At 58.0% G+C, this 26129-nt stretch overlaps 11 protein-coding genes across 11 annotated transcripts; 7 read left to right on the forward strand and 4 right to left on the reverse strand.

Annotated features, from left to right (window-relative positions):
• Positions 1–143: 143 nt before the first annotated feature.
• On the reverse strand, positions 144–1009 carry HRG_04030 (uncharacterized protein; the record flags this gene model as incomplete). Its single annotated transcript, XM_044862501.1, has 2 exons — positions 144–755; positions 812–1009. 2 exons carry the CDS (start codon positions 1007–1009, stop codon positions 144–146), a joined length of 810 nt encoding a protein of 269 aa, XP_044723527.1.
• Positions 1010–1776: 767 nt separating this feature from the next.
• On the forward strand, positions 1777–3186 carry HRG_04031 (uncharacterized protein; the record flags this gene model as incomplete). Its single annotated transcript, XM_044862502.1, has 1 exon — positions 1777–3186. One exon carries the CDS (start codon positions 1777–1779, stop codon positions 3184–3186), a length of 1410 nt encoding a protein of 469 aa, XP_044723528.1.
• A 2207-nt stretch (positions 3187–5393) lies between these two features.
• HRG_04032 (uncharacterized protein) lies at positions 5394–6624 on the forward strand (the record flags this gene model as incomplete). Its single annotated transcript, XM_044862503.1, has 3 exons — positions 5394–5428; positions 5494–5995; positions 6073–6624. 3 exons carry the CDS (start codon positions 5394–5396, stop codon positions 6622–6624), a joined length of 1089 nt encoding a protein of 362 aa, XP_044723529.1.
• Positions 6625–9292: 2668 nt separating this feature from the next.
• HRG_04033 (class I alpha-mannosidase) lies at positions 9293–10159 on the forward strand (the record flags this gene model as incomplete). Its single annotated transcript, XM_044862504.1, has 2 exons — positions 9293–9450; positions 9514–10159. The coding sequence occupies 2 exons, from the start codon at positions 9293–9295 to the stop codon at positions 10157–10159; spliced, it is 804 nt and encodes a 267-aa protein (XP_044723530.1).
• A 729-nt stretch (positions 10160–10888) lies between these two features.
• HRG_04034 (C6 transcription factor) lies at positions 10889–11822 on the forward strand (the record flags this gene model as incomplete). Its single annotated transcript, XM_044862505.1, has 3 exons — positions 10889–11519; positions 11586–11667; positions 11723–11822. The coding sequence occupies 3 exons, from the start codon at positions 10889–10891 to the stop codon at positions 11820–11822; spliced, it is 813 nt and encodes a 270-aa protein (XP_044723531.1).
• Positions 11823–12439: 617 nt separating this feature from the next.
• Positions 12440–15104, reverse strand: HRG_04035 (choriogenin Hminor; the record flags this gene model as incomplete). Its single annotated transcript, XM_044862506.1, has 4 exons — positions 12440–13123; positions 13187–14224; positions 14280–14855; positions 14970–15104. 4 exons carry the CDS (start codon positions 15102–15104, stop codon positions 12440–12442), a joined length of 2433 nt encoding a protein of 810 aa, XP_044723532.1.
• A 2115-nt stretch (positions 15105–17219) lies between these two features.
• On the forward strand, positions 17220–18988 carry HRG_04036 (dynactin p62 family domain-containing protein; the record flags this gene model as incomplete). Its single annotated transcript, XM_044862507.1, has 4 exons — positions 17220–17515; positions 17584–17621; positions 17676–18226; positions 18278–18988. 4 exons carry the CDS (start codon positions 17220–17222, stop codon positions 18986–18988), a joined length of 1596 nt encoding a protein of 531 aa, XP_044723533.1.
• A 215-nt stretch (positions 18989–19203) lies between these two features.
• On the reverse strand, positions 19204–20122 carry HRG_04037 (ribosomal protein s7e domain-containing protein; the record flags this gene model as incomplete). Its single annotated transcript, XM_044862508.1, has 3 exons — positions 19204–19570; positions 19628–19710; positions 19961–20122. The coding sequence occupies 3 exons, from the start codon at positions 20120–20122 to the stop codon at positions 19204–19206; spliced, it is 612 nt and encodes a 203-aa protein (XP_044723534.1).
• A 960-nt stretch (positions 20123–21082) lies between these two features.
• Positions 21083–22168, forward strand: HRG_04038 (WSC domain-containing protein; the record flags this gene model as incomplete). The annotated part of the gene is made up of 3 exons (XM_044862509.1): positions 21083–21291; positions 21343–21821; positions 21882–22168. The coding sequence occupies 3 exons, from the start codon at positions 21083–21085 to the stop codon at positions 22166–22168; spliced, it is 975 nt and encodes a 324-aa protein (XP_044723535.1).
• A 499-nt stretch (positions 22169–22667) lies between these two features.
• On the forward strand, positions 22668–23775 carry HRG_04039 (cofilin/tropomyosin-type actin-binding protein; the record flags this gene model as incomplete). The annotated part of the gene is made up of 3 exons (XM_044862510.1): positions 22668–22686; positions 22743–23326; positions 23380–23775. The coding sequence occupies 3 exons, from the start codon at positions 22668–22670 to the stop codon at positions 23773–23775; spliced, it is 999 nt and encodes a 332-aa protein (XP_044723536.1).
• A 425-nt stretch (positions 23776–24200) lies between these two features.
• On the reverse strand, positions 24201–25365 carry HRG_04040 (mitochondrial carrier protein; the record flags this gene model as incomplete). Its single annotated transcript, XM_044862511.1, has 4 exons — positions 24201–24357; positions 24437–25145; positions 25210–25257; positions 25308–25365. 4 exons carry the CDS (start codon positions 25363–25365, stop codon positions 24201–24203), a joined length of 972 nt encoding a protein of 323 aa, XP_044723537.1.
• Between the last annotated feature and the right edge of the window lie 764 nt (positions 25366–26129).

Consider the following 26129-nt stretch of genomic DNA (forward strand, 5'->3'; position numbering starts at 1 on the left):
CAGATGTCTGCAGTAAACGACTGCCCTGTAATAAGAGGTTTGGGAGAGGGAAGTAAGAGGATACTGTAAACTCCTCGACACAAATTAACGCAATTCACCAGACTGATTTTGGAACGAGATGAAGTTCGCCCTACATATAAATGTCACTCTATCAAGATCATGTCTGCCGTTCTCGGCCCGTAGAGCTGCTTCTTCCACCCATAGCCGCCAGCGTGAACCATATCTGCGAGGTCTACCAACACTCCGCTTTTCCAGTTCTTGATAGACGGCGAGAGGGTATGGCTAAAACCAGCGAGCCAAAAGAAGCGGTCTACTTCCTCGACGACTGCCTCATCGTTCCTGCCCTCCTCGATAAACTCGTAAACGAGGGCAATATACTCCTTATCGAACGACATAGACCTCTGGATCTTGGAGATGGTAAAAGACGGCGCCTTCAACTCCAAGGGGAGAGCGTGGAACACGTCGCCGCTGAGTCTCAGCCAGCCGAAACACTTTCTCATTCGTGGCATCGACGTAACCGATACTGTCATAAAGCTCCTTCTGGAAGACCGCGTCAAGCGACCCTCGTCGGAGAAGGCGTAGAGGTTATCCAGCGCCTCGCTCTGTGTTCGAGGATCCGCGTAGACTTGGATGGGTTTGGACTCTGCGGCGGCCTGCGCAATCGCCACCTCCATCATCTGGAAGAGGGAAGCATTTTGGCACTCTCGCTGAGCGGCGTAGTAGTGATAGAAGTCGGGCGGATCTGTGTCCCAGAACTAGGAAAAGTGAGTCAGCCCCAGAAAAATCCGCACCATGTCGTGGCAGCACTCACTACTTTCAGGGCAAAGGGGCCCATCTCTCCGAACCGGACCTTCCAAACATATCCATCGAGTCCGCCGCCGAGCTTATCTTCCCAAGCGATAGTGCTCGGTTCAAAGGCGCACTGACGGAGGCACGGTAGCTCGAAATCTTTCAGGGTACAGTAAAGAGGACCGCCCATGAGGCTGTCGTCGAGGAACGGCACCTGCATCGCTGCCTGCCAGGCGGGATCTGGCCTCGGCCCTAACTGTTGTGCCCTACGAAGTCTCGATGCGCGATTCATGGTAGTTGGCGTCGCAGGTGGAATATCGAGGAAGGAGCGTCAATGGTATATGAGACAAGGCAGGTGGTTATTGGAGAGCGCTTAGGTGCCGGCGTGGGAGAAAGGCAAATGCATATGCATTGCATGGAGATGTCTGACGCGTGATGGAGGAGCAAAAGCCTTGGGGTCCGGGGTCGGGGTGGGCTTGGTGGGGTGGAAGGGGGTCTAACCATACGGGTAGGGTCAAGGTACCTATTCGGTACTTTTCAGAATGAGGCAGACCATCACCCATCCATCCCCCACTGCAGGTAGCCGTTGAGGTCAAAAAGTTGGAGGACTAGGGGCGGGTATGTTGGCCGTCCGAACTTGGACTGTGACTTGACATGATCCTGCATGTTCCAACTTGGAGCTAGCTCATCTCTATTCTACTGCTCCCATCGAAAGGACGAGGAACGTCGAACTTCGGGATCACCCTGGCAGTTCCCTGTTTGTCCTAACTTGGACTCTCTACACTTTCGTAGCCTCGGCAGGAGATCGGAAAGATGTTGCTCACGAGGGGAGAGAAGGATGGGGACATATACTGGCCCGTTCTCTCGCTATGGAGGGTTCGCCGCTTGATGTTATCGCAACCGTCCAAGAATCGCAAAACTGACTTCTTATTCGCACTCAAACTTGCTTCTTCTTTTCCCATTCCTCTACGCCCTTCCTGAAAGACAATGCCGACTCTGCTTCACGTGCTAACAAGGCCGAATGTTGATGTCGACAGCAGTCTCGTCCCCCCGGGGGGTAACACGACAATCGACGCGGCCATCGTGCCCGAGAATTGGCGGCCCTGGCGCGGCTTCGACTACGTCACCCTAATGGGAATCTTCCGGCGGGACCTCGATAAGGAATATCGGGGCTCAGCAAAACACGAGCCGTTACCAGAAGACCTTCACATTTCCAACGAGGAGACCATGGAGGACCTTCTACGGAGGTTTGAAACCCCTATAGTGAACTACTGTCTGAATGGGCGGGAGGGTGATCCGCACTTTGGTCGAGGAAGCCGATGTGGGAAAGCGTACAAGCCAGACTGGTCTGTAGTTTCGCCTCTTCGCCTGGACGAAAGTGACAATTTCATGAACGTCCTCCCCGGAGACACCAAGCTCCACACGAAATGGTGGCCTGCAATGAAGACGAATGGTGGCAATCGCTTCCTTGAGTGGCAAAAGGGTGTTTCCCAGGCCGTCACTTACATGGCTTATCACAGCTCCCGATACGGCTTCATTATCACGGACGGGTGCCTCGTCGCCCTCAGGCTCACTCGTAAGCCTACCTCGCCGGGCTTGGCTGCGGGGCGTTTCCCGCGAGCGACTGTTCGCCACGTCCGGTACTCGTCCGACCTTTCAATGGGGGGAAACGACTCGGGATACCAGGACACCAACCCGATGCACTGGGAGTACGAGGACCCGGAATACTATGTCGTCCCTTGGGGCGCGCACGGGTCGGGCAGGCTCACCATCAAGCTAACCCTCTGGTTCATGGCCATGATGGCCACGAATGGCGACAACTTCCTCGACTACTCGTACCCGGACCTCAATAGCTGGCGCCGCGGCGAGAAGGGCTACGTCCACAACACGTCGGGCGTCGAGAGTCTCAAGCTATCCAGGGGCGACCAGGCCCAGGAGCCCAATCCTGAACAAAAAGGATGGGAATTGGAAGGTATATCCGGGGCTGGTGGGCTAAGCGGAGCCGGGGAAAAGGGCGAAGAAGCTTCTTGGGTCCGCCCAACTGGCGAGAGCGAGGAGGACTTACCCGTCTTCAGTCAGACAGGCGACGCTTCTGGCACTGGCTATCTTCCAGGAGACGCTAGCAACGATGAAGAGGAAGAAGAGAAAGCAGTTGAAGCAAACGACGACGACGACGACGGTGGTGAGGAAGAGAAGGAAGAGGGGGGGGGTTCCTCTAGCCCCCAGAAGAAGTCCATAGAGGTCATTATCCAAAAGACGAAAGGCGGCAAGGGTTTCTACTTCCTGGACGCCAAGAAGCAAAAGAAGAAGACATCCAAGAAGGAGTGGGCACAGATCGAGGGCTGGTGGATGCTTTCGGGCAAGAGGCACGTCTACTTTACCAAGAAGTTTCCTTAAGTGGGTGGCGGCTCAAAAGAAGGGTCCTATTAAGGAGAGGGGGCATAAGAGGCCACAGTCATGCCTAGTAGACCCAATAATCATATACAAGGAAGCCTGCCTAACTAACATACCTCCCCTAGCCTAAGGACATTATATAGGCCTAACTTAGGTATAGGAATATCTTAATACCCTCTTTTAGCTAGCTATACATAGTTACTGTACCTACATAAGCTCCTCTCTTATCCTAATAGATAGACTAAGATATATATTACTTAATTTACCTTTCTATGCCCCTATTTCTTGTACTATGCTCTTAAGCCCCTGCTTAAGAGGTCCCTTAAACTTCTGCGTAACTAATCGCCGACCGCTCCTTAGCTTCCCCGTTTACCACTGTTTGACTTAGGTTAGACTCCTGTCTGTTCTTCCTGTTTAAGGATTCTTAATCTACATCATTACATGCCGTTACACTGCTTCTCTAGCTTAAATCTAAGCCTTTTACTTTAGTCTTTTGTCTTCCATTCCTACGTCTCTGCTTTTTTTTCTTGCGTCTCTCTGCGCGCATATAGACGTTTGTTTTGTTTTGAAGGAGGTGGATATTTGCTAGGTCAAAGCATATACAATAGACTCGTGAACCCCTAGCGGGCAACATGAAGAAACGGGAAAGCATAAATTATATAGATCTATGGTAGTCACTCATTCCTATTACCTCTAGGCCACCTGCCACCATCCTATCACTAACGAAGCTATTCGCCCGTTGCGGAGGTGGCAAAATCGCAACCCAACGTGACAAGCAACACAGATATGGGACTGTGTCGCGGCCATGGTTTAGCCCGGACTTTCGAGCATCGACGGAGACTGTCGCATTTAGAATACATATATTGGATGAAATGCTGAATAATTTCGCTGTTAAGCGATATTGACGAATCTTTTAGATAATAACGTCGCCTAAGCAGCCTAGGTGGCAACATCGCCACCCCAAGGCAGGCACGGAACTATAAGAAGAAGAACTATCGAATTAATAATTCGTTTTTATAGATCTAGCTTCTTCTGGCTCAGCTATCAAGTAGAATGTATCACCATACCAATCTCAACCTCGTCACTAGCACCCAAGCAAGCGTCAATGGGGTTGTCGTAATCATCAGTGTACATAAATTAGACAAATCGCTTCACAGTATCGGATTGGAAGCTATGCATCGTAATAACGTCCTTACGCCATTCCTATAACCCGGGTCTAAGCAAACGAACGCTACAGTTGATGAGCCGATGGTTCTATTTGCCTGAGAAAGTGTACCTCGAAGTCTCCTTGAACGGCCGCATTGATCACTAGAGATTGTCCACAGACAATGGCTTTATAACCTTAAGCTCCTGTTCGTTTCAGGCGAACTGAAGGTCGCTAAATTCATATAGACATAGTATGAATCGCGATGAACGCTGCATTCAGAAGGCACCATAGGCGATGGAGCTCCCCTGAACTGAAGAATCGAATCCTTCAGTAAGTGGTGTTTACTTTACGGTAACCCCGGTCCTGGTTAAGCTCGGCAGCATCAACAGATCCATGGCCGGATCAACAGTCCTCGGGATCGACAGTGGCCATGTTATTCGCCTAACGTGTAATAGTTCTCACCTCTCAACATCTTCATATAATCCCGGGACCTGATGGTCGTGGATCTAGGACATTGTGGGGATTCGAAACGGTTGACCTCAGCAGATAAATCACTTTACTCCTATAGACGTAATCGCAAATGCTTCCCCCTTGATGGCAAACCGTAAAGCCAAGCTCTACCCTCCCGAGGCTCCCACATGTATCTACAGTGCTTCTTATGGCCTGCTGATGTCTCAGAAAGGTCCTTTCCGACGGGAACAGCCCCAGCCAGGCAGACCGTGGGGGATGCAACAACTCCATGGCCACCAACAGCGGGCTGACGGCTCAGACACGCGCTGCGCACAGCTATGCCTGAACACAAAAATCTTCTCCGTTCCTCATTCTCTTCTCAATCGCGTACGTGGGTGCTAAAGCAGCCGACAACGGGAACATCCAAGGAGAAATCTCAGGCTGGCTTAGTCGCAACCAGACGCCCGCCGCCATGGTCAGCGCACACGCAGCTAACCGTATCACCGCTGCCACCCTGCTGCTCTTCACGGTTCTCTCCACAGGCCTCGTCCTATAGACCGCTTTGTGCATAACGACGGCGCGGCGACACGGCGACCCTGCGAGACCATGGTTAATGCTCTTCAGGGCTGCTCTCGCCTTCTTCTTTGCGTGAGGATGCATTCTTGTGCCAGACTGCTCATCAAGATACAGCTAACATGCATGTATCGGGGCAGCTCCGTGGCTCTCTCCTTTTGTAACCAACTTTTCGCCGTCCTGACCGACCAGATTGAACCTGCGGCCCTTTCGGGAAGCTCCTTTGGCATGATCAAGGCCATGGTTCAGTGTTTTATACTAAAGTCCCTTTTCGACGATATGGCAGTCATATTTGCTCTGCTGGCCGTGGGCGGCGTCGCCAGCGGCATCCGCCTCATCCACCTCGGCGGCAGGTCAGCAGCCGACGACATGCTACGAACAGCATCATACGTCTTGGCCGCCATACTAGGCTGCATTAATGCCGTCATTTTCGCATTGAGCCAGTTGGATTTCCAGATGTTATACTCCAAACCCGAGTTAGCTTTTTTGAGGACCTGGCTGGGCAAGAACCCGCAGTCGGTGCTGGCCGCAAGGCTTCTCACCTTTGTGATGCTCGCCACTCAGTCGGCTTTTGCTTTGGCGCTGTTCGTGGGCTCGGTCGTCAATGCTGTGCTGACCAGGTCAGATCAAGGAGTGAAGACGGTGAGCCACCCACCTGGGTTGTGCCTCAGAGAAATCACATCGTCTTGTAGCCAAGTCGCTGACCAGATATAACGCAGGCCGCCAAATATCTCCTCGTCTGTTGTGTTTTGCTAGTACTCAAGACTTCGTTCACCATCAGCATCTGGGTAACATCAGTCCCCTTGGGCTCAGGTCGAGAAGATTCCGATGGGAAGGAGCCGTTTGCGAAGAATTCTCCTGGCCTCTATTTTCAAATCCTCGAAGTTGTCCTTAGTGTCTGGCCCTTCTTCGTCCTTCTCGTCCTCCTGTTTTCCCTTGCAGTTAAGAAGCAAGATGGACTCTGGGCCACTCATCAACCGTTCATGATGGATTGCCATTACGCAGAACGCGCTCCCCAGCAGAAGGCATGGGACTGCTGCCATAGCTTGGAGAGCCAACAGTCCATGAGGCAGACCCGCCAGCGAGCGCACGAGCTCTCCGGGCACTTTTACACGCCCGAGATGCCAGTTCAGCCCCCAGAGCTACACGGCTTTCAGCTTCCGCATGAGCTCTCTACACAGCAGCGCCTGTTCCACCAACCCCGGTACGAGATGGAAGCGCAGGCTTTCCCGCCAGCTTATGCGCCTCCTGGATCAACTCGGGGTCATTAGTCCATGTTACCAAGAGCATAGAGGATTGTATTTGCTTATAGATCCCTCAAGCCCCCTTTCTGATTGATCATCTTCATTGGCAGCGCCCACCACACAGCTCGCCGCCAGATAGCACCTATGGATATAGAAATTTCTGAAGAGTCTAGATATTTTTGTAAACTACCAAATATGCGTTGGGGAGATGGCAAGGGTTGTGTCAGGTACTGAGGAAGAACTTGTGGAGGGCCTGAGCCATATGACTTGATTCTATCACTATTTTAGATTTGTACGAGACGCCGACCGTCTGACACTTGAGAATAAAGCTAGAAGCGTTCTTGATCGACCATCCGAAGAGAGTCTCTGAAAAATTAGAAGCGGCATTCCGTGGAGGGGGCACGGAGTCTCATTATATCTCACTCACTACCCAAAGTAGTGTACGGTCATCTTAGCCTTTCCTACCATATCCAAGCAGATCAAAGCTGCCTATTAGAACTGATGAAACTATACGTCGAAGACATGATTCGAATCGCTGTCACATCCGCTCGGGGGGAATCCTCGCTCCATTACAAACGTTAACGACCCTAATTGGTTGTAAGCCCCCGGGCTCTATAGCTAGCTAGGACTGCTAATAGGGGCCTAGGCCCCTACTAGCCTCGCCATGGCCCTAGAGGCTGCATGCGAGTAATGATATAAAAAAAAAAAAAACGTTAACGACCACATCATGGCGCTCACGTTTGAAATGCCTAGTGGACAGGCTCGAACGGGCTTATTCTCGTTAACAGCTGGTATATCGAGATTCCACTTTGGATAAGTAGAAAATTGCCTTCACACAACACGTGAATGGGATCAACTGTATCCTTGAGAAGCACCATGGTAGCTAGCAGCAAGTATTTCGATGTGTGATATACGCCACGAATGGGCAGCAAAACGCCCGTACTCGTTCGTATATTTGTTGCTGGCCCGGCGATGTTCTATAACACACGTGGAGTTGCCCTGTCGTAAAGCGTCTATTCCCATAGAACCCATCTGACCGAAAAATGTTTCGATAAACGAGCCAACAGTAGCCATACAGCGTATTTCACTGTCATGAGAAATTCCGTAGGGAATCGAGAGTTGAAAGCCTGTGATGCTGACGCAAGTCAAGCACGCCGAGATAGGTTGGAGGCGAGTCTGGCCGGGAGATCAGAGCATGATCCTAGAAAGAGCATAAGCAGACGAGCTCGGGGCCTCTCAAGCTGGAGCTCGTGAGCACATTTGTGACGGCTGAAATGGGAACATCGGAAGCTCGTAGGGGCCACCAGGAGGGTCTTTTGCTCAGGGGAAGTAAGCCTCGAGGGCGTATTCGGCGGATGAGGTTTCCAAATGACTATTCCATCTGCGTAGTTCATACATTTTCAAGTATAGCAGCAGCTCTCAGCGATGAGAATCCAGTTGGCTCGTTGATTCGACGTTGCGATGGTAGGTAATTACATCTGGGCAGTCAGTCGCCTGTACGGAGGCACGTTTCAAAAGTTCTTGCTTGTATAGAAAAAAGAAGAACGTACCAAATCTCTACAACTCTATTCCCGGCTAATACCATCTTTCCTCCCTCTCGATACTCAAAGATCAGACGAGCTGCTATCCTAAGCTCGGCAGCGATATCAGCGCAGTTTTCCCTCTCCCGTACCAGTCTCGGCAAACCTTGGCGATAGCCTCCTCTGTACTAGGAGCCTGTTTACGTGGCCGGCCAGACCGGGGGGCATCTTGGAGCCACTCGTCTCGTATAGTCAACGGCAGCTTGTTTGGCTCAAAGCCTCGCTCAATTGCTCGCGCATAAATGTTATTAATCGTACGAATTGGCAGGCCAGTTAACGAGGCAATCTCGGCTGACGATTTGCCGACGCAAGGCGCCTTCAATGCAACAATTGATGCCCGGGTCGCGATGTCTGTCTTCATTTGCAGGAGAGGTTGAGGAGAAATAGCGAATGTGGACTGAGGGTAGGGCATAATAAGAGGAGTATGCGATGTAAATAAAGTTACGTGCGGGGGTCCTCTATTTCTTGTTTCCTTACCAGGGTTGTTTTAGCGAAACGTTTCTTTACGGCTGCTTCCTCCGTATAGTACATGACACGGACCCAGGCGGGCGAAACAAGAAGCCCATTGTTTATTTCTTCTCTTGTTGCTTTTTCTGATACATTACCACTGAAGCTCCCCGGGTATTTGTAGTAACCTATGGCAAGGAACGGCGCCATTTCATCAACCCGGCGGCACCACCAAAGCCAACTCCAGGCTCTTTGCCGAGCCATCCGGTGATGCAGTTCTGTCTTGTCCACCATTCCCGCCAAGTCGAACCAGCAAGGCTTCTCAAATCAAGTAGGAACCGGCTCGGTTTCCTCGTCGCATCAAACACCGTCTGCTAGTCCTGGTTGAGTTCAGCTGAGGCCAGGGGTCGCTGGGTGCCTCGCCAAGTCAAGTGACGGCTTCAATCGCCAAGCCGAGCGGAATGCCATCAGTACCCCCGATCGCCACCCTTCCAAAGATGCCAAATGCTGCCCGGGTTCTGCTCCCGAGGTCTCTGCAACGTATTGCGCGCTCGGGCATTGCTAGAGCAGCCTCGCACGTCGTGTCACAGCGGTCCGCCAAAGCCGGCTCGAGCACATCACGGCCTGCCATCCAGGCGAGCGGCCGGAGAAGTTACAGCTCAGCCGCCATGGAGAGCAGCGTGGAGCAGCATCTCACTCCCTCAAGGCTGGGATCGGTCCGGGACCTTTGGTTCGAGCACCTCAGCGGTCCTGACTCACTGGTCTTGCCCAGCCAGGACGACAACAAGCGCTGGTTCATGGGCGGCGAGCTCGATCGCCTCTGCGTGTAAGTAGCTTCTTGGACGGGCGTGTAGCTGCCTCAGCTGCAGCATGCTCATCGACGTGGCAGAGAACGCTTTGCGCCCACGCTCGAGGCCATCCGGCACAGCGGCCTCAAGTCCGGGACCGACCTGATCAAGACCGCCAAGCCCGGCGAGGCAAGCGACTGGCTCAGCCTCGTCATCCTGCTGGACCAGATGCCGCGCAACTGCTACCGGGGCGACGCGGCGGCCGTGGCCTTTGCCGTGTTCGATCCCATGGCCCGCGAGGTGGCGCTGGCGGCCATGGAGCGCGGCATCCCGGACGAAAACCCGCAGATGCGATGGCAGTTTGCGTACCGGCACTGGTTCTACCTGCCGCTCATGCACTCGGAGGACCTGGCCATGCACGAAAAGGCGACGCAGGCATACGAGCGGATGCGCAGGGATGCGTACGCACTCGCCGACGCGGACGCGGACGAGGCCAAGAAGCATCATCCGTCCCAGCAGGGAGGAGATGGCCAGGAGCACTACCGGGCCAAGGCAGCCGCGGTGGTGCGGGCCAGCCCCGAGGAGGCGCGGAAGCTGGTGGACTTGTATCTGGAATTCGAGAGGAGGCACATGGCCATCATCGAGCGGTTTGGGCGGTACCCGCACCGCAACAAGGCCTTGGGGCGGGTACCGACGGCGGAGGAGACGGAGTATCTCGAGACGGGAGGGGAGATGTTTGGGCAGTAGGCCATCATGTGTAGGTGGATAGACGAAGTAGGCGATCAAAGGGGGATCAGGAAGACTTGGGGCTGCTGGCTCGCCGCCTGGTATATATCGATGTCCCGGCTGATGAGCTTTTGTAAAATGCAACAAGCAAGTGCTTGGTCTAATATTATGCTGTACGTCCTGGAAAGAATAGCTCAATTGGTTTCCATCAATCTCGGTCTTGTCGATGCAGATGCGCCTCCTACAAGATCCCCTTTGCTTCCCAAACAAACAGACGTTTACCAAGGACTCGTCCCTTGAGCTCAGCCGGAACAGCGCCGTCTTTAGCTCGCTGTCCGTGTAAACCTTTGTAGGGGCCGTGCATGCAAACGACGGCGGACATTTCAACCGTCTTGTTATTAATACCCTGCCGCTAACTGCAGTAATTACGTGCAAGTACCAAGAAAGTCTCCCCCTCACTCGAGTCTCCTCCGTCGTCATCATCACCGTCAAATCAGATCCGCGCCATCTTCCCTTGTTGTACAGCAGTAACTACCCGGTTCTTCCCCACACTGCTTCTGCTGGTGCTGCTTCTGCATATGCACAGTCGCAGTCGCAGTCGCAGCTGTCGCCCGTGACAAGACACAACCCGGCCATATTCCCCCTCGCCCGGCTCCTTCTCCTCCACCTCATTAACCAGGCCCTTCCGCGATCCCCTCATCCCGCAGTCAACGCCGCACACACTTCTTCACGTCGCCTCCTCCCACCGCCATGGTCAGCACGCGCTCGTCCTCGTCGCGCGCCGGCAGTCTCGCCCCCGACGCCGCGACGCCACCAAACCCGCCCTCGGCCGCCGCCGCCGCCAGCCGCTCCTCGCCCTCGCCGAAGCCGCCGTCGCGCCGCCCCGGCCGCCCCCGTCGCAGCAACATGGCGTCGTCGTCGTCGTCGGGCGCACCCGCCGGCGGCTGGGCGCACACGCCCACGCCCGCCACGCTCCTCTGGATGGCCATCTCGCTGCCCCTCGTCGTCTGGGACACGGGCTACGTCCTCGGCCGCCCGCACACCATGGAGGGCGGCCGCCTGCACTGGCCGCTCTGGGTCCCCTACAAGCTCTACGGCCAGGTCGACCACATCTACGGCTGGAAGGCATTTGAGGCCCGCAACGGCTTCACCGCCGCCCAGGGCTTCCTCAACCTCGTCGAGACGGCCATGTACGTCGCCTACCTCTGGCTCTACTTCCGCTCCTCCGACGCCGACGCCGACGCCGGCCCCCGCTCCGGTGCCGCCGCCGCCGCCGCCGCCTCCCCTCGCACAAAGGCCATCCGCGGCCGGCCCGGCGCCGCCGCCGTTCTCATTGGCTTCAGCGCCGCCGTCATGACTCTGAGCAAGACGGTCCTGTACTGTGAGCCCGCTCCACCGCTACCCCCCTCGAGCCGAGCCTTGCTGACGCTCGCTCCTTTGCGCCCAGGGATGAATGAGTACTACAGCGGCTTCGACAACATTGGCCACAACGCCATGATCCAGCTCCTCTACCTCTGGATCATCCCCAAGTCCGCCCCCCCCCCCTCCGCTCTCCATCATTTGCTGACTGTCAATCATCTGCAGCGGCGCCTGGCTCGTCGGCTCGGCCTACATGATCTACTCCCTCGGCGGCGACATCCTCCAGGGTCTCGAGATAGCCTCCGCACACGTCAAAGAGGAGTGAGTTGCGACGACAAAGGTCATTGAGCAATTGCCACAACCTCCATTTCTTTGCCCCGCTGCTCGTGGTCATGGCGGCTGCCTGGGCCTGCTTCTGCTAAGGAAAACGAATAATGAGCGCATCTTCGTGAATAGGAGCGGTGGACATTCGGTTATGTGCGCAAAGTAGCATTAAATACCCATACCCCTTCCCGTCGTCTCTGCCAGATGGCCATGAACAAGTGCAAACCCCCACAACGCCTCCCTCCCCGCCATCGCTTGGTCGCGGCTTGGCGGCCCAACATACCCCGGCATATCATGTTCCAAATCAAAAGGAGAGGCGGAGTGAGAATAGTAAACAAGGGCATGACCTCGTCATCGCAAGCCGTTGCCGTTGCGTCCAGTCAAAGGACTCTGGGGTATCAAAGCAAAATAGCAAAACAGGGCTGCCAAAGCCTCAAAAGACTGGCTGGCCACGAAGCAGTCGTCGCCCGTTTGTGATTCCGGTCCCATTACTTCCCGTCCTCCTGCATCCTCTTGCTCTTCTTCCAGGTCGACTCGTACCCCGTTCAAGCTCTTGGCTTTTCGGCCCTCGTCTTGCAAAATCGTCTTCCTGCCAGTCGTCTCTCGCCCAGCGTGGCCTCATCTCATCTCAGTAAGCCCTCCCAAGTCGGCATACTGCTCCCACGCGGGCAAAACGTCTCCGTGCGCATCCACGTCCGCCATCCTGCCGTCCAGAAACGCCTGCATTGCCGTCCAGTCGCACGAATCTTGCGCAAGGACGCACGGCTCTTCGTCAATGATGTTGGGCAGATGCGTCGGCCAGACCTGCGACACCAGCGATCCTAGGCGCTTCGGGTCCGACGCCGTCGTCGTGTGTCGTCTCGTGATTCCACTCGCGCCGGCCAACATGTTCCGGCTCTCCTGCTCGACAAAGTGGCCCAGGCACTTTGCGTAGCTGAACCCCTCGAGGGCCGTGCTCATCGGCCGCCTCCTCAGGGAGTTGGACTTGGCGATGCTGCCGGCAGGCGACGCCGCCTTGCTCGACGCCGGCTCCTGCTGGCTCCAACGCTTCGCCGGCTCGGTGCACACCTCCGAAAACGGAGGCGGCGATCCCGGCGTGGAAATGGACGTGGCCACGCTCTCGGCCGGGCTGGCCGTACTCGCGAGCCCCGAGCTGGCGCTTGAGCACGCCTGCGAGGCATTCGAGTCGCTCCGGGTAGCCCACTTGACCGACATATCGAGCCTTGTCATCCTGGCGGCATCGAAACTGACGTCGTTGGTCCCGTTGCCGTAGCCGTGCACCACAATCTCGTGGTACAGAGGCTTGCAGGGTGACGACGACGCCAGCGGCGGCGTGGGCGCCTTGGCTTGCCTGAGCTTCCTCACCGATCTGCGGAAAGGCGAGCCGCTGCCCAGGATGCGGGTGACGGAGCTTGAGCGCTCTATCGCGGGCGTCTCGTTTTGGAAAACGACCGAGCTCGTAGACTGCCGTCTTTCGGAGCAAGACTCCTTGTGCGTCAGGGCAAAGTAGTCAATGTCTGGCTTGATTTCGATCCGGCCCTTGGGGCTTTCGATGAGCGTGCTGCCCCAGGTGACAAACGACATGTCCTCGGTCGCTGTGTCGGTCTGGTCGTTCTCGTCCGACTCTGTCCACGACGGCAGGTTGTCGATGGGCGCGGTGAGGAGATAAGGCGCGCCGCTGTCGTCGCTGACCCCAGGTGGTTGCCGGTTGACGTGGCGCAGGGTTTGGTGGACCGCGTAGATCAGTATCCAGCGGGCCTTGCGGGCGTCGGCCAGAGACACCCGATCCTGTTTGTCCGCCTTGCTGGGCGACATGACCAAGTTCTCTTCGAACCGCCGGTACGCCCGGACGAGGTCGTTCTGGAAGACGTCTTCCCTCCAGTTGGACGCCCTGACCATGGCAGCGTGCTCCAGTTGCCGCGTGTCCGACTTGCTTGCCCTCCGCCCAAGCCAGGAGACGCGTTTCGTCGGACTTTTGTGCTCGGGCTGCGGGAGGAGGGGCAGTGCGTGCTGCAAGGGCTCAAACCCGAGGCGCGCGTCCACGGATTGGACGAGCTGGAGGGCGCAAATCCCCCCTGCCGCGGCCGAGGGCATCATCTCGTCGCTCGTAAACCCCTCGTCCTTGAGCAGCTTGTACAGCAGCGCAAAGTCGTCGCCCATGGTGCGGTAGACGGTCGCGTTGAAGGATCGCGGGGGGTAGTAGCCAAACTTGCCGCTGTAGAAGGACAAGAGAAAGCCGCGAAAGCCCTCCAGATGGGCCCGGATGCCGCACGAGACGCCGACGTGCGCCTCCGAGAGCTCTTCGTCGAGAAAACTGCGGAGCATGGCCGAGGTCCTGTCCATGGAGGCGTCCATATGGGCGCGTGCCTGGGCGATGAGCCTCCTCGACTCGGCGGTTACATTCTGTCGATCCTGTCAGCCTGATGGTGCGCGTCGTCGCCAGACGCCGAATACCCACCTGATACTCGGAGTTCGCGCCCAGTCGTTCCCGCATGCCGACGCAGTGGACAAAGGCTCGGATGTACAACTCCCTCAACTGAAAGGTCTCTGCCAGAGTCAAAAGGGCCAGGGCACGATGGGGCAGGTTCGTCATGCTCAAGTAGCCCTTCTCGTCGAGGTAGTCAACCAGGTCGCGCACGCTGTCGGCGACGGGCGACCGAAGCTCGTGCATGCTTCTGAAGAGGGTGACGAGAGCGGTGCCCAGATGCTTCCCGACAAGCGAGCCTCTCGTGGCCCAGGCTAGCAGGTTTCTCGTCGCCAGGTGATGGTCCGCAACTCGCTTTCTGTCCGACGTCGATGGCGGAGGCACGTAGAGCTCGACGTTGCGTCCCGCATTCTGGCGGTACCATCGCTCAATCTCGTCGGCCGTCCGCGGCCGGTGATCGTCCGTTACCAGGAATCGCGCGACAAAAGGGTGGCAGCCGGCCGCTAGGAGGGCCGAAAACGGAATCTTGAAGGATGGAGTTTTCTGGGGCCGGCCATGGCAGTGCAAGTAGACGAAGCAATCCCCGTGATGAATCCATAGTTCAGGATCCTGTGTAGGGCGCCGTTAGCAACTCTCCCCGTCTCTCCCGACCCTTTGGCTTCGCCGGCTGTCTTTGGCCGGGTGCGGGCATGGGGAATCGCAATGCGGATTTGACAGGCATACCCTTTCCCAACTCGCCCACTTAACGCAGGTCCTCTTAGTCCCGTCCCATCGCCGCAGCGCTGTGGGCGGAGAAACGGCATCGGCTGCGAAGCTGTGGGAGACGTGGGCCGCCGACACGGGGGAGGAGATGGCCATGTCGGAGAAAGCAGCTTCCATCACAGAGCCTTGCTCGGCTGCATCTTTGCTTGGCGACCAGGTAGGCAACTCGACAAGGGCTCTGCGCGGTGGGCGATGTAGTTATCCAAGCGACACGGGCACCAGAGAAGATCGACCAAGGTTTCATTCGGTTCCGGCCGCACAGCTCGTGTATGTAGGCATGTGGGTTGCGTGCGGGCACGCCCGTGGGGTTGTTTGCCTGCCTCTCGGTCTTGCCGAACTGCCGTCGATGCGTCAATGACAGAGGACAGTCCAAGCTGTCAATGGGCAGGCACCCGACGTCTGAGTTCCCAGGTCCAGCGCCTCGGGAGCGCGCGCACTCGCGTCGGCAGCTCTCGCCAGGGCCCGCCTTCGGCCACGGATGCGACCAACCGCAGTGTAGCAGATTGGCTTGGATGGAAGAAGACTGGCGCAACGCAGCTCGTCCGTCAATTTCCCTTTTTCATCGTCCAAGTCGCCGAGGGCCCTGCCTGTTGGCCTGGTTCCCACGAGCCAGCCCGGTGCTGGCTAACCCATTTGTCATGCCCGGCCCAATTCCTCTGAGTAGGGGGGGCTGGGCTGCCATGCAAGCGCCGCCCAGCCGTGTCTTATTAGCACGATTCAGCGAAGATCCCCTGCCGCGGATATCTCCCCAGATGGTTTGGGCATGCCGAGAAGCAGGGATGGCACCCTCCCCCCCTCTCCCTCCCTTCCCAGGCTCCAGCTCCGCTCTGAGACGACGGTCGGACGTTGCCATTCACATAGCGTTGCGTTTGTGCTGCTCCACGGCGGGAGCTTATCGTCCAGCGACGAGGCGAAGCTGCGAACAGGTGCATCCGCCTGCGACGCACGACAGGCCAGCTTGGAGCACCTCTTGGCCCGCAACGGCAGGATCGTCACCGACAGGCGGCGGCCATGGCACGGCATTGTCTCTGTGCGACAAGAGAGCTGCCTGTTGGTGGCATCCGCACTCTACGCCTCGTCATGGACGACGCGGACGGTGACGTGATCCCACGGCTGCGGCCAACAGCCATGGGCGTGTGGGCGTTCCTTGTTTCCATCGTCCCGGACGCCGACGCGGCTTGCGGTCGAGCAGCGGCAAGCTTCGCAACAGCTCGCGGTCAGGCCGTCCAAATCCCGCTTCCTCACCGATGCAGTGGCACCATGGGTCTCCGGTAGCCTGAGACACGCAGCGACGAGCTGCTGAACAACGCACGCCCGCAGCGCCAGTCACTGCGGACCTCTGGCTAACAACAAGAGTCCGCCGTAGTTCAGGATGACGTGGCGAGCTCCTCTTGTCCATTCCTCCAGCGGAGGCCGCCGGCTGATATTCCCCCAAGAAGCTGCCCCGGGAGATGACAGCTTCGACGATGTCGGGGAACTCCATTCTGCTTGCTCTGTAAGTGACGGGCATCCCTTGTCTTCGTCTTCGTCTTCCTTTTTCCCCCGCGAGGCGACGAACCCCCAATCGGCTAGATCGAGAAGCCTGTCTCACTGCAGGACATCGACTGCCGGCCGAGTCTCCATGTGTCAGGACAATTGGCCTTGCCCCAACAAGAAACAAGGGGAAAAGTCAAATACGCAAACAATCGTGGGGGTTCGAGGGGTGGGTGCGTGCATACAGTATGTGCAGGCGTCGCCGATGCGAGTACTCCATAGTCTGGACCACAGCTCCGACTGCACTTTAGCACGTTAAATGCTGCTGCCCCTTGCTTTTTCCTTTTCCCTTTGTTATTTGTTGATCTGCGCCTGTCGCATCCTCCGCCCGGCATTTGGCGTTCAGCGCCGTCTCGTCGTGGGCGCGACGCGTGAAGCTCGGTGCGCGACAAGTCCACGGCCCTAGGTATATGCGCGTAAAAGTGAGGGTTTCAATTGGCGCTCCCTGACCCAGGACGGCGCTCCTCATCAGGGCCAATTTGGAACAAGAGGGATGCATCGAGGCAAAACAGCCAGAGGGAGCGAGGCAAAGCCGCGCCGACTGTCTAGCTTAGTCATCAGACGCTGTGCCCTCACCGAGCCTCACCTTGGCCTTAGCCGACCGCAAAGCCAGGTCGACGCCATGGCATTCTTCCTCCCGAGACCAACCAGCCCCGGGCACGTACTGTAGCGTCGCAAATGGCGCGGTCCACGCCCTACACGTATATACAATGCCCTTGCTCCGACCAGTCGGCGGCCGATCACAGCGACGCGCCATCTCCCCATGGACCGACGGCCGACGAGGACGAGCGAACCTTTGACCCCCGAGCCCCACGATCCAGCTTTAGCTTATATCCTCTCGAGTACCTGCTCTACTGCGAAGACTGCCAGCAGATACGCTGTCCGAGATGCGTCACCGAGGAGATTGTCACCTACTACTGTCCCAACTGTCTGTTCGAGGTTCCTAGCAGCAACCTCCGCAGCGAGGGCAATAGGTAAGCCGGGGGGGGGGGCTGTCAAACGAGCCAGCTCGGTCAAGCTGACGGCAACTGTTTTGGTCAAGGTGTACGCGAAGCTGCTACCAGTGTCCGGTATGCATCGGCCCTCTCCAGGTTGGGTCGACCCAGCCCGTCGCCGACCCCAATATACCCGCAGCCGAGAGCCAGCCCAGCTCCACAGGCGGCCCCTTTGCCCTCTTCTGCCAGTATTGCAACTGGTCGTCCAAGGAAACCGGCATCGAATTCGAGCGCTCCGGCGGTCTATACTCGCAGCTCGCCAAGATGAACAACGGAGGGGCGCCCAAGGTGACCATCAAGGAGGTCAAGGAGCGGCGAAAGGAGCATCCAGACGAGCCCCCGCTACCGGACGACGAGGTCGACAGAGACCTACAGTTTGCGAGCCTCAAGGCCTTTTACCAGGAGCAACTCGCCGACGCTCGAGCTTCGCTCGGCGGTGTGCCTCTGCCCGACGGCGTGGGCTTCTCTTCCCCGGCCAACTTGACGCGCATCATGTCCCTCTACACCGGGCGCGGCCATCATGGCAAGACACACAAGGGGCCGTCGGACGTCGTGCGCGAGGCCCTCAACACCGATGAGGGCCTCAAGCTCGAGCAGCTCGACGAATCGAACTCCATCAAGAAGCTGACACACGGTGGCTGGGACGCGACCAACTCGCGCAGGCAACGGGAATCACAGCTCGAGCCCATGGTACGCTTCCAGGACCAGCTTCGACCGATTCCGTACCTCCTCCGCACCAAGCGGTCCAAGCGCTGCCCCGTCTGCCGCCACATCATCTCCAAGCCCGAGAACAAGGTGACGTCGACGAGGTTCAAGATCCGCCTCGTCGCCAAGTCCTACATGCCCACCATCACCATCCGGCCTCTAAACCCCACCGCGGCCCCTGTGCCCGTCGGCTCCCGGCCCGGCCCCACCGAGGAGGCGCCGCTCACGCCTATGAAGCCGTACCAGTACATCCTGACCTTTAAGAACCCTCTTTTCGACAACATCAAGGTCACGCTGGCAACGCCAAGCACGACCCCGGGGCGATTCGCGAGCAAGGTGACCGTCCTCTGCCCACAGTTTGAGGTCAACGCAAACACGGACATGTGGGACGATGCGTTGAAAGAGGACGGGAGAGAGGGCGGGCGCAAGGGCGAAGACGGCCCGAGTCAGGGCGAGGCGGGAAAGATATGGGAAAGGGGCCGCAACTGGGTCAGCATCGTGCTGGAGGTGATCCCAGCTTCCTTGCGCGCCGAGCATTCGATGGGCCTGGGCAAGGATGGCGCGGCAGACGACCCGCCCCGGGACGACGAGGATATCCTCGAGATTCCCATGTTTGTAAGAATTGAGTGGGAGGCAGACGCGCACAACGACATGGGCACAGGGGCAGACAAGGATAAGGAGACGAGGGAGAAGAGGGAGCTGGCCTATTGGTGCGTGCTCGGCGTGGGACGCATCAGTCACGAATGATGGGACATGACTAGATAGATACCCCAAGAGAATTCAGGGCGACGATGAGTGGCCGTGAGAGTATGCATTTGATATCCACGGAAAGCAGCCTGTCGTGCTTCCAAGCTACCCGCTCTCAAAAAGACGCCGAGCCCCAGTTTTGACCAACCATCGATGCGAACAAGTCATTTCCCAGCCCTTGGATGCCATGCCAAATAAATGGAGGTGCCCACAGCCTAGTACTCGGTGGCGCTGCTCTGAGGGAACTCAAAGTTGACGTTGCGGCCCGTCAAGCGGCGGTAGACCTCGGAGTAGGTGTCGAGCCTGTAGTCGACGCCGCCGCGCTCCTTCTCGTCGAGGACAACCTTGAGCAGCTTGCTGCCGTCCTCCTTGGTACGGATGCGCTTGCCGACAATCTCGACAGGGTAGCAGAGATCCGACAGAATAGCGTCGTGGACGGCCGTCAGGGTGCGCGAACGGGGGCGCTTCTGCTTTTGGGTGTTGCGGGAGCGGGCCGAGCGCTTGGGACGGGGCAGGATGCGGCGGCCGGCGAGGATCAGGACATGGCGGTCCGAGAACTTCTTCTCGAGCTCACGCGTCAGGCTGCGTGTCGTGTTAGTTGCCCAAGCCGTCGGGCGGGCGAGTTTGGGGGGAGCTTACCGCTGCTGGACCTTGTGGAAGCCAGCCAGGGAAGGGACGGGGACAAAGATGACAATAGCCTTCTTGCCGTGGCCAACTTCGATCTAATCAAGACCCAAAGTCAGCAGGCGAGCTCCAGGCAAAGCCTTGGACCGCTTCCCGTCCTGTTCCATCCAAATTGCACGGCCTGGCAGGCGCCGGCGCTTCCCCCTTCGGCGAGTTGTGTGTGCGCATCAATTCTCTCGAATCGGCTTCGCGCTCGGGGGCTCGCGTCGCCGCCAGTGTGGCATGTGGAACAGGGTATCCCGAGGACCGGGTCGGGAGCGTGTCGAGCGTTCACGCGGCTCTTCTCACCTCGCGGGCAGAGACGATCTGCAGAGGACGCAGGGCGACCTTGAGGTCGGCAGTGTTGGTCTCGAGGTCGTAGAGCGCCTGAGCAATGTTCTGCTCGAGCTCGGAGGGCTTTTGCCGCGAAGGGCTGTTGGGGGCGATCTTGTTCAGGGCCTGGGCGCTCATCTTGGCTGGGTGGTGCACAAACGGTGATGAGGAGGGTCGGTGGTGACGGATGGCGCTTCCTGAAATTTCTTGGGAGGTTTCGCTAAATTGGGGTTTTCGTGCCCTCGAGCTGGGCTGCAGTGGGGTCACGCGGCTTGCTCATTGGCTCGAGCGAGCGCTGGCCATGCCCTCACTCTCGGATCACGCGCTCGCTCACGTGCCTTGATAGGTACGTACCACTCCGTCTTGATGCCATCGCCAACTTACGGCACTGCAGTCTCTCGCCTGGGCTCAATGCATCTAGCCACAGCATTTGCAGACGATGCATTGACACAGGCAGCTCAATGGACATCATGTGCGGTACCGAGCTCTGACACATTCTCGTTTCCTCTCTTGCTCTCACCGTCGATGGGTCTTTCTGTCAACCCCCAAAGCGCTCTCTCGACAGTACACTGTCATCGACCAGCCGGCGCGGTGGCTTGTCCTGAGAAAAGAGTCTCCCAAGTATCCCGATGAGATCTTCCCTTGACATCCATATCACGAGCTCGCTGTCCTGCCTTAAATTCATCCCTCTGCCCCGCAAGCTTGTCCTGGGGGCGCCATCCCCGCCACCATCTGGGCAGGCCCTCATGGCTGCCTCAGTCCGTTCTTGCAGTGATGATGGAAACAGCACTAGCCTGTCTCGACACTCGGCGGCTCGCTCTTGCCGTGATGGAACTCGGGACTGTAAAGCAGAGTCATTTGGGAAGGCCCGGGGACGCGTCGTCCGCCGCCAGCCGCCAGCGCCTTCCGGCTTCCCAGGCCTCGCGTCTTTTCTGGCCCATTTCAAGCGTCGCCCGTCTCCCCGAATCCCTCTCTTCTTTTACACTCCATCCACTCTTCATTTGCTTTCTTATCATTCCCCACGTTCCAAAAGTTGGCCCAGCTCAGCCTTGATAGCCTCGCCCACACACTGAGAGCATCTTTCTTGGTCAACTCAAGATGGCCGCTGCCTTTTTGCTCGCCGCTTTCGGCGCTTCCCGCGTCGCCGCCCAGATGGAGCACAGCAATTCAGCCTTTGCCTACATGGGCTGTTCATCTGTCGACTTGTCCTGCTTCGGAAGCCCCATTGTCTTCCCAGACGGCCATGTGACTCCGGAGGCTTGCCAGGACGCCTGCCACGGCCATCAGTTTGCCGCTCTCCTGCCAGGGTTCGTGTCCGCTCCCAGCTTTATGTGGTTGTTTGACTGACGGCGTTGCAGTGCTTGCCACTGTGGCGATGACGCGAGTGGCATCACGGCCATCGACGAGAACTTTTGCAACACTGCTTGCATGGGTGATCCCGCCTTTGGGACATGCGGTGGCTTCGACCAAGATCAAGGCGGCAGCATTGCCAACGTGTACGACTGGCCTGCCTCTCCGGGACAAGAGCATGGGCTGGTGACGTCCCAAACCGTCCACACCGTCTCCCTTCCAGCCCCTGCTACCGAGTCCCCTTGTTCCACGTTTGAGCATATGCCATCTGCACCTCCCACGGCCGCAACTCTCCTCACGCCCATTGGGTCTGCCCCGGAGGCTCCGGCCTTTTCCTCGACCTATCTTTCGGATGAGTTGCCGCCTTCAGCGCCGGCATTCCCACACACGTCGCAGGCCAGTGAGGCTTGGACAACGTCTTGTTCGCAGCATGATCGTTTAGTCACCGAGGTGCCAACTCCTCCTGAGCCGTCTCACGCCTCGACGAGTGAGTACTCTGGACCTCTCACCCGCGACACTGTGGACACTGATACTCCGTGTGCAACAGAGGGTCCCAATCCTCCGGATTATTCCTCGGACGGAGAGGCACGCCCGACTCCAGGATGCGGTGACATCGGTGGCCCGGACGATGTTGATTGCACGCCCACCCGTCCAGCAGAGCTGTCTGAAGTCCCCTCGCAGAGAACCCTTTGGCCCGCTGCTCCATACGCTTCTGCCCCGACGTTGGAAACGCACATTCCATCCCAGGTCCCGGAAAACGATGCCCCTCAGGACCTGATTCCCGCCTTCTCGGCGTTTGGTGGACTGGCTTTGATTGCGGCCATGATCATGTAGAAGGCTCGGTCAATGGCTGGTAGGGTCGTCGACGGGTCCGCCTAATGCTGCAGGCGGCATCTCGTTGTCATCATTGTTTGGAGGATTTTAATGGTTGGGGGAAGTATGAACGTGCGGGAGAGAAGACGAGGGTGGATTGGTGGAGAATTAGAGATATGGATGGCACCATTGCCGATGGTGGCAGTGAGCCGCGACAGTGTACGTTATCAGTAATGGTATTTCATTCCTTCAGTCGTTTAATTTGCGTTGCCGTTGCCACAGCCTGCCTTTTTTGACAGTATTAAAGGCCTAATACAGGGTAGGCGGTAATTAACGAAGTCGAGAGAGTACGTCTAATGTGCGATGTTCTTTGTATTTCAGCCCCCGCTTCGCCCCTCCCCCGCGATTGATTGATGCACCTACATTATCTCTTGCTCGTCACTACCCGAGACCCCGTCTACGAGCCCGAAGTTCTCAAGTGCCAGAGGGCAGATTCCAAGCGAGCTGAAATCCATCCAAGATGCAGTCCGGAATCTCAGGTAGGGCCGCCGGCGGTCCGCCTTGCCCCGGACCAGTCGCTAACGGCGCGAGTCAGCTTCGCAAGAGCTCCAAGCGCAGTTCAACTCGCTGCTCTCGTCCTCGGACACATTTGCCCTGCTGGCGAGCATCGAGAGCGAGTCCCTGGTACCCGTTACGACGCTGCCGTCTGCCGCCTCGACGTTTGAGGAGAACCTGGCGAGCCTGCAACCGCACATCAAGCCCAACGTGGCACTGTACCTGATCCTGCGGCGATACGAAGCGGCGCCGAAGCTGCTGGCCGTTACATACGTGCCCGACTCGGCGCCCGTGCGGCAAAAGATGTTGTTTGCGGCGACGCGCCTGACGCTCGTGCGAGAGCTGGGGACGGAGCATTTCCGGGACACCGTCTTTGTGACAACGGCCGAGGAGTTGAGCGAGCGCGGGTTCCAGAAGCTCGACGCGCACAACAAACTCGAAGCTCCGTTGACCAAGGAGGAGAAAACACTGGAGGAAGTGAAGCGAGCCGAGCAAGAGGCTGGATCCGGGACGGGGACGCGGGAAATCCACCTGAGCAAGAGCCTGTCGATGCCCGTGGCCGAGGATGCCATTGTCGCCATGAAAGGGGTCGGCCAGGCGGGAGACCGAATCGTGGCCATGCTGGTGAGTTGGAAATACAGCAAGCGATGATTGGACACCATCTGATGCATACGCAGAAAATCAACACAGAAACGGAAATAGTGGAATTGGTGCCTGAATCACCCAGGCCCAGCTCCATCAGCGAGCTATCACGGGCCATTTCGGCGACGGAGCCCCGGTTCACCTTTTATCGCTTCACGCACAGCCATAACGGGACCGAGGAGAGTCCCCTGCTCTTCTTCTACACGTGCCCAGTCACGCCTGGGAACAGGGCCGTCAAGAGTCGCATGCTGTACCCGCTCATGAAGCGCGCCGTCTTGCATGTTGCCGATAAGGAGGCGGGCCTCAAGATTGACAAGAAGTTTGAGGTGGAGGAGCCGAGCGAGATTACGGAGCAGACGGTCATGGACGACCTGCACCCAAAGGTAGCCGCCACGCAGGGGTTCAGCCGGCCGAAGCGGCCAGGCCGGTGATTCTCGCAGACGAGGTGTAGGAAGATGGTGGCCCCTGAAGGGCAAGAGAGGACGAGGTGCGTGCTTTCGTGATGACAGAGGACATATACACAAGTATGCAATTGACTGGCTGGGAATGCAGCATGCAGACGCCCTCCCCGATCTATGCGCTCCGAACCTCACGGTATGCCAAAGAGAAGAAAGAGCAATCAGGCCGATGCACTCCGAAACTCTCTCATCTCCTCCATGCCGTCGGTTCTATATGTGAAGAAGTGAGAAACAAATTTCCAACAACCCTCCGCCTGAGGTTCGCGGACACAGGCAGACCTGCGCCTCGCCGTCTCCGCGTCGGGCATGCTGGTCGACCAATGCAGAGCAACGGCGCCGCGGTGGGCTTTGGAGGATGCCCCGCCTCGTCTCGTCTTCGACCGCCACGTGTCTGCTCTCTACTCTTCGTACTTGCCGGCGCCGGTAAAGGACAAGTTGCTGCGCTCGAGGTGGTCCTTGAGATACTCGTAAACGGTGAAGGTGACGGCCTGGCCGGGAGCAACACGCATGATGCGCGGCGTGATGCCCTTGTAGAAGGCGTGGAAGCCTTCTTGCCTGTCGCGTGGGGAAGCTGGGTCAGCCAAGTACCTGGTGAGAGTTCTGCAGGGGGAAGAGAATGGGGCGGGAGACTTACTTGAACATGTCGGACGAGATGCGGGCTATCCTGGACCACGCGCTGACGCCGGGCTCGGCGGGCGTCTTCTGCAGGCGGGTCTTGATGGTGTCGATGGGGGCGTTGCTCAGGGGACCCATGGCGCCGCTGACGAGGCCGATGACGGTCGTCTGCCAGCTGGGCAGATTGACGCTCTCGTACTGGGGCTGGAAGCGCTTGAGGGCGTCCTTGAAGTAGCTGTAGGCGGTGAAGTTGACGGCCTGGTTGGAGCCCTGGCGCAGGGCCGTGAGACTGACGCCGCGGTAGAGGGCGCCGAAGCCCTCCTCTCGGACAACGGTGTAGAGGGCGTGGGCGGCGTTGCGGTACTTGGGGATGTCGAGGGGGTCGGCCATGGAGTGGTGCTGGGCCTGGAGGCGGATCTTGATGACCTCCATGGGAGTGACGACGGCGACGGCCTCGGTGACGCCGGCGGCGAGGCCGGCGGCAAAGGTGGCGCGGCCGGAGACGGCGCCCGAGGACTTGTCGGCGAGGAGCTGCTTGTAAGACTCGAACGAGGTGAAGCGGATGGCCATTTTGGGGACGATGCCCGTGAGGACGGCGCCGAGGCCCTTGTACAAGCCGAGCGGCGTCTCCTTCTTGACGATCTCGACGCCGGTGCGGACGAAGCCGCGCTTCGGGGCGCCGGGCAGGCGAGCGCGGCGCGAGAGCTGCATTCGGACCTTGATTGTGTCTGGCGAGCCGGGGGCATGTGTAAGTGAGAGCTTGCCCCGTGGAGGCGGAGCTGGAGGACGTACCGAGGGGATGGCAGACGAGGGCCTCCATCATGCCGGCGCCACCTCCGGCTGCAGAGGTGTCAGTCAGTGGGGCAAGTACGGGCCTGGCCTTGACGAACCGATGAGGTTTGTGGCGGCCGTCGGGGGCTTCTTGTTGCCATCGTTGGTCCGGGGCATGGCTGGGCAGGACCAGACAGCGACGAGGCTGTCTCTACGGACGCGGCTCTGCTGTCCGGGGATCCGGCAATGCCGCGATGATGTCGGCCGGGAGCGTTCAAGGGCGGCGGCGTCACGGCTCTATGCGCAGCAAGGACAAGGAAGAGTAAAATGGGGCCGAGACAGGACTGGAGAGAGAATTCACGCGCATATGTATGTGAGGTGAGTTTAGGTAGGCAGGGGAGATGGCAGAGTCCAAGACAGCCCCCCGAGGGCGGATCATGGGCATTCACATGTCAAAAGGGCGGGGACCGGGACGGATTCGACATGGAACGGGGGTGGGAGGGACGAAGGGGGAGTGGGGTGTGTGACGACAGGGAGGGCAAAACGAGACTAGAACAATGGAAAAGGGCTAATCGAGGGGACAGGAGGACGAAGAAGAGGGCAAGGAAAGGGGCGTGATGCGCGAACACATGGTGATGAAGCCGAGCTTCAACATACTAAACATGTACCTCCCTTAATTACTACTAGGTAGGTAGGTATCTGCCCCTCCCCCTCCTGCTCTCCCCCACACGATCGAGGTACCGGCAACGGCGCCGAAACTCGGGCACGGCCGGCAATCACGTTCGGAATGCCCCGGCACTCCCGCGAGGCGTCTCTCGCTCTCTCGCGCTCTCTTCCCCCACCGGCAAACACACACAACACGTTACCTTTACCCTCCACTGTACGGGCAAGCAAAGCCAGGAGAGAGACACGGGGCAGGGCCAAGAACAGAGGCGTCTGCG

Source organism: Hirsutella rhossiliensis, assembly GCF_020360975.1.
Source record: "Hirsutella rhossiliensis strain HR02 chromosome Unknown scaffold00003, whole genome shotgun sequence".
Classification (NCBI taxonomy): Eukaryota; Fungi; Ascomycota; class Sordariomycetes; order Hypocreales; family Ophiocordycipitaceae; genus Hirsutella; species Hirsutella rhossiliensis.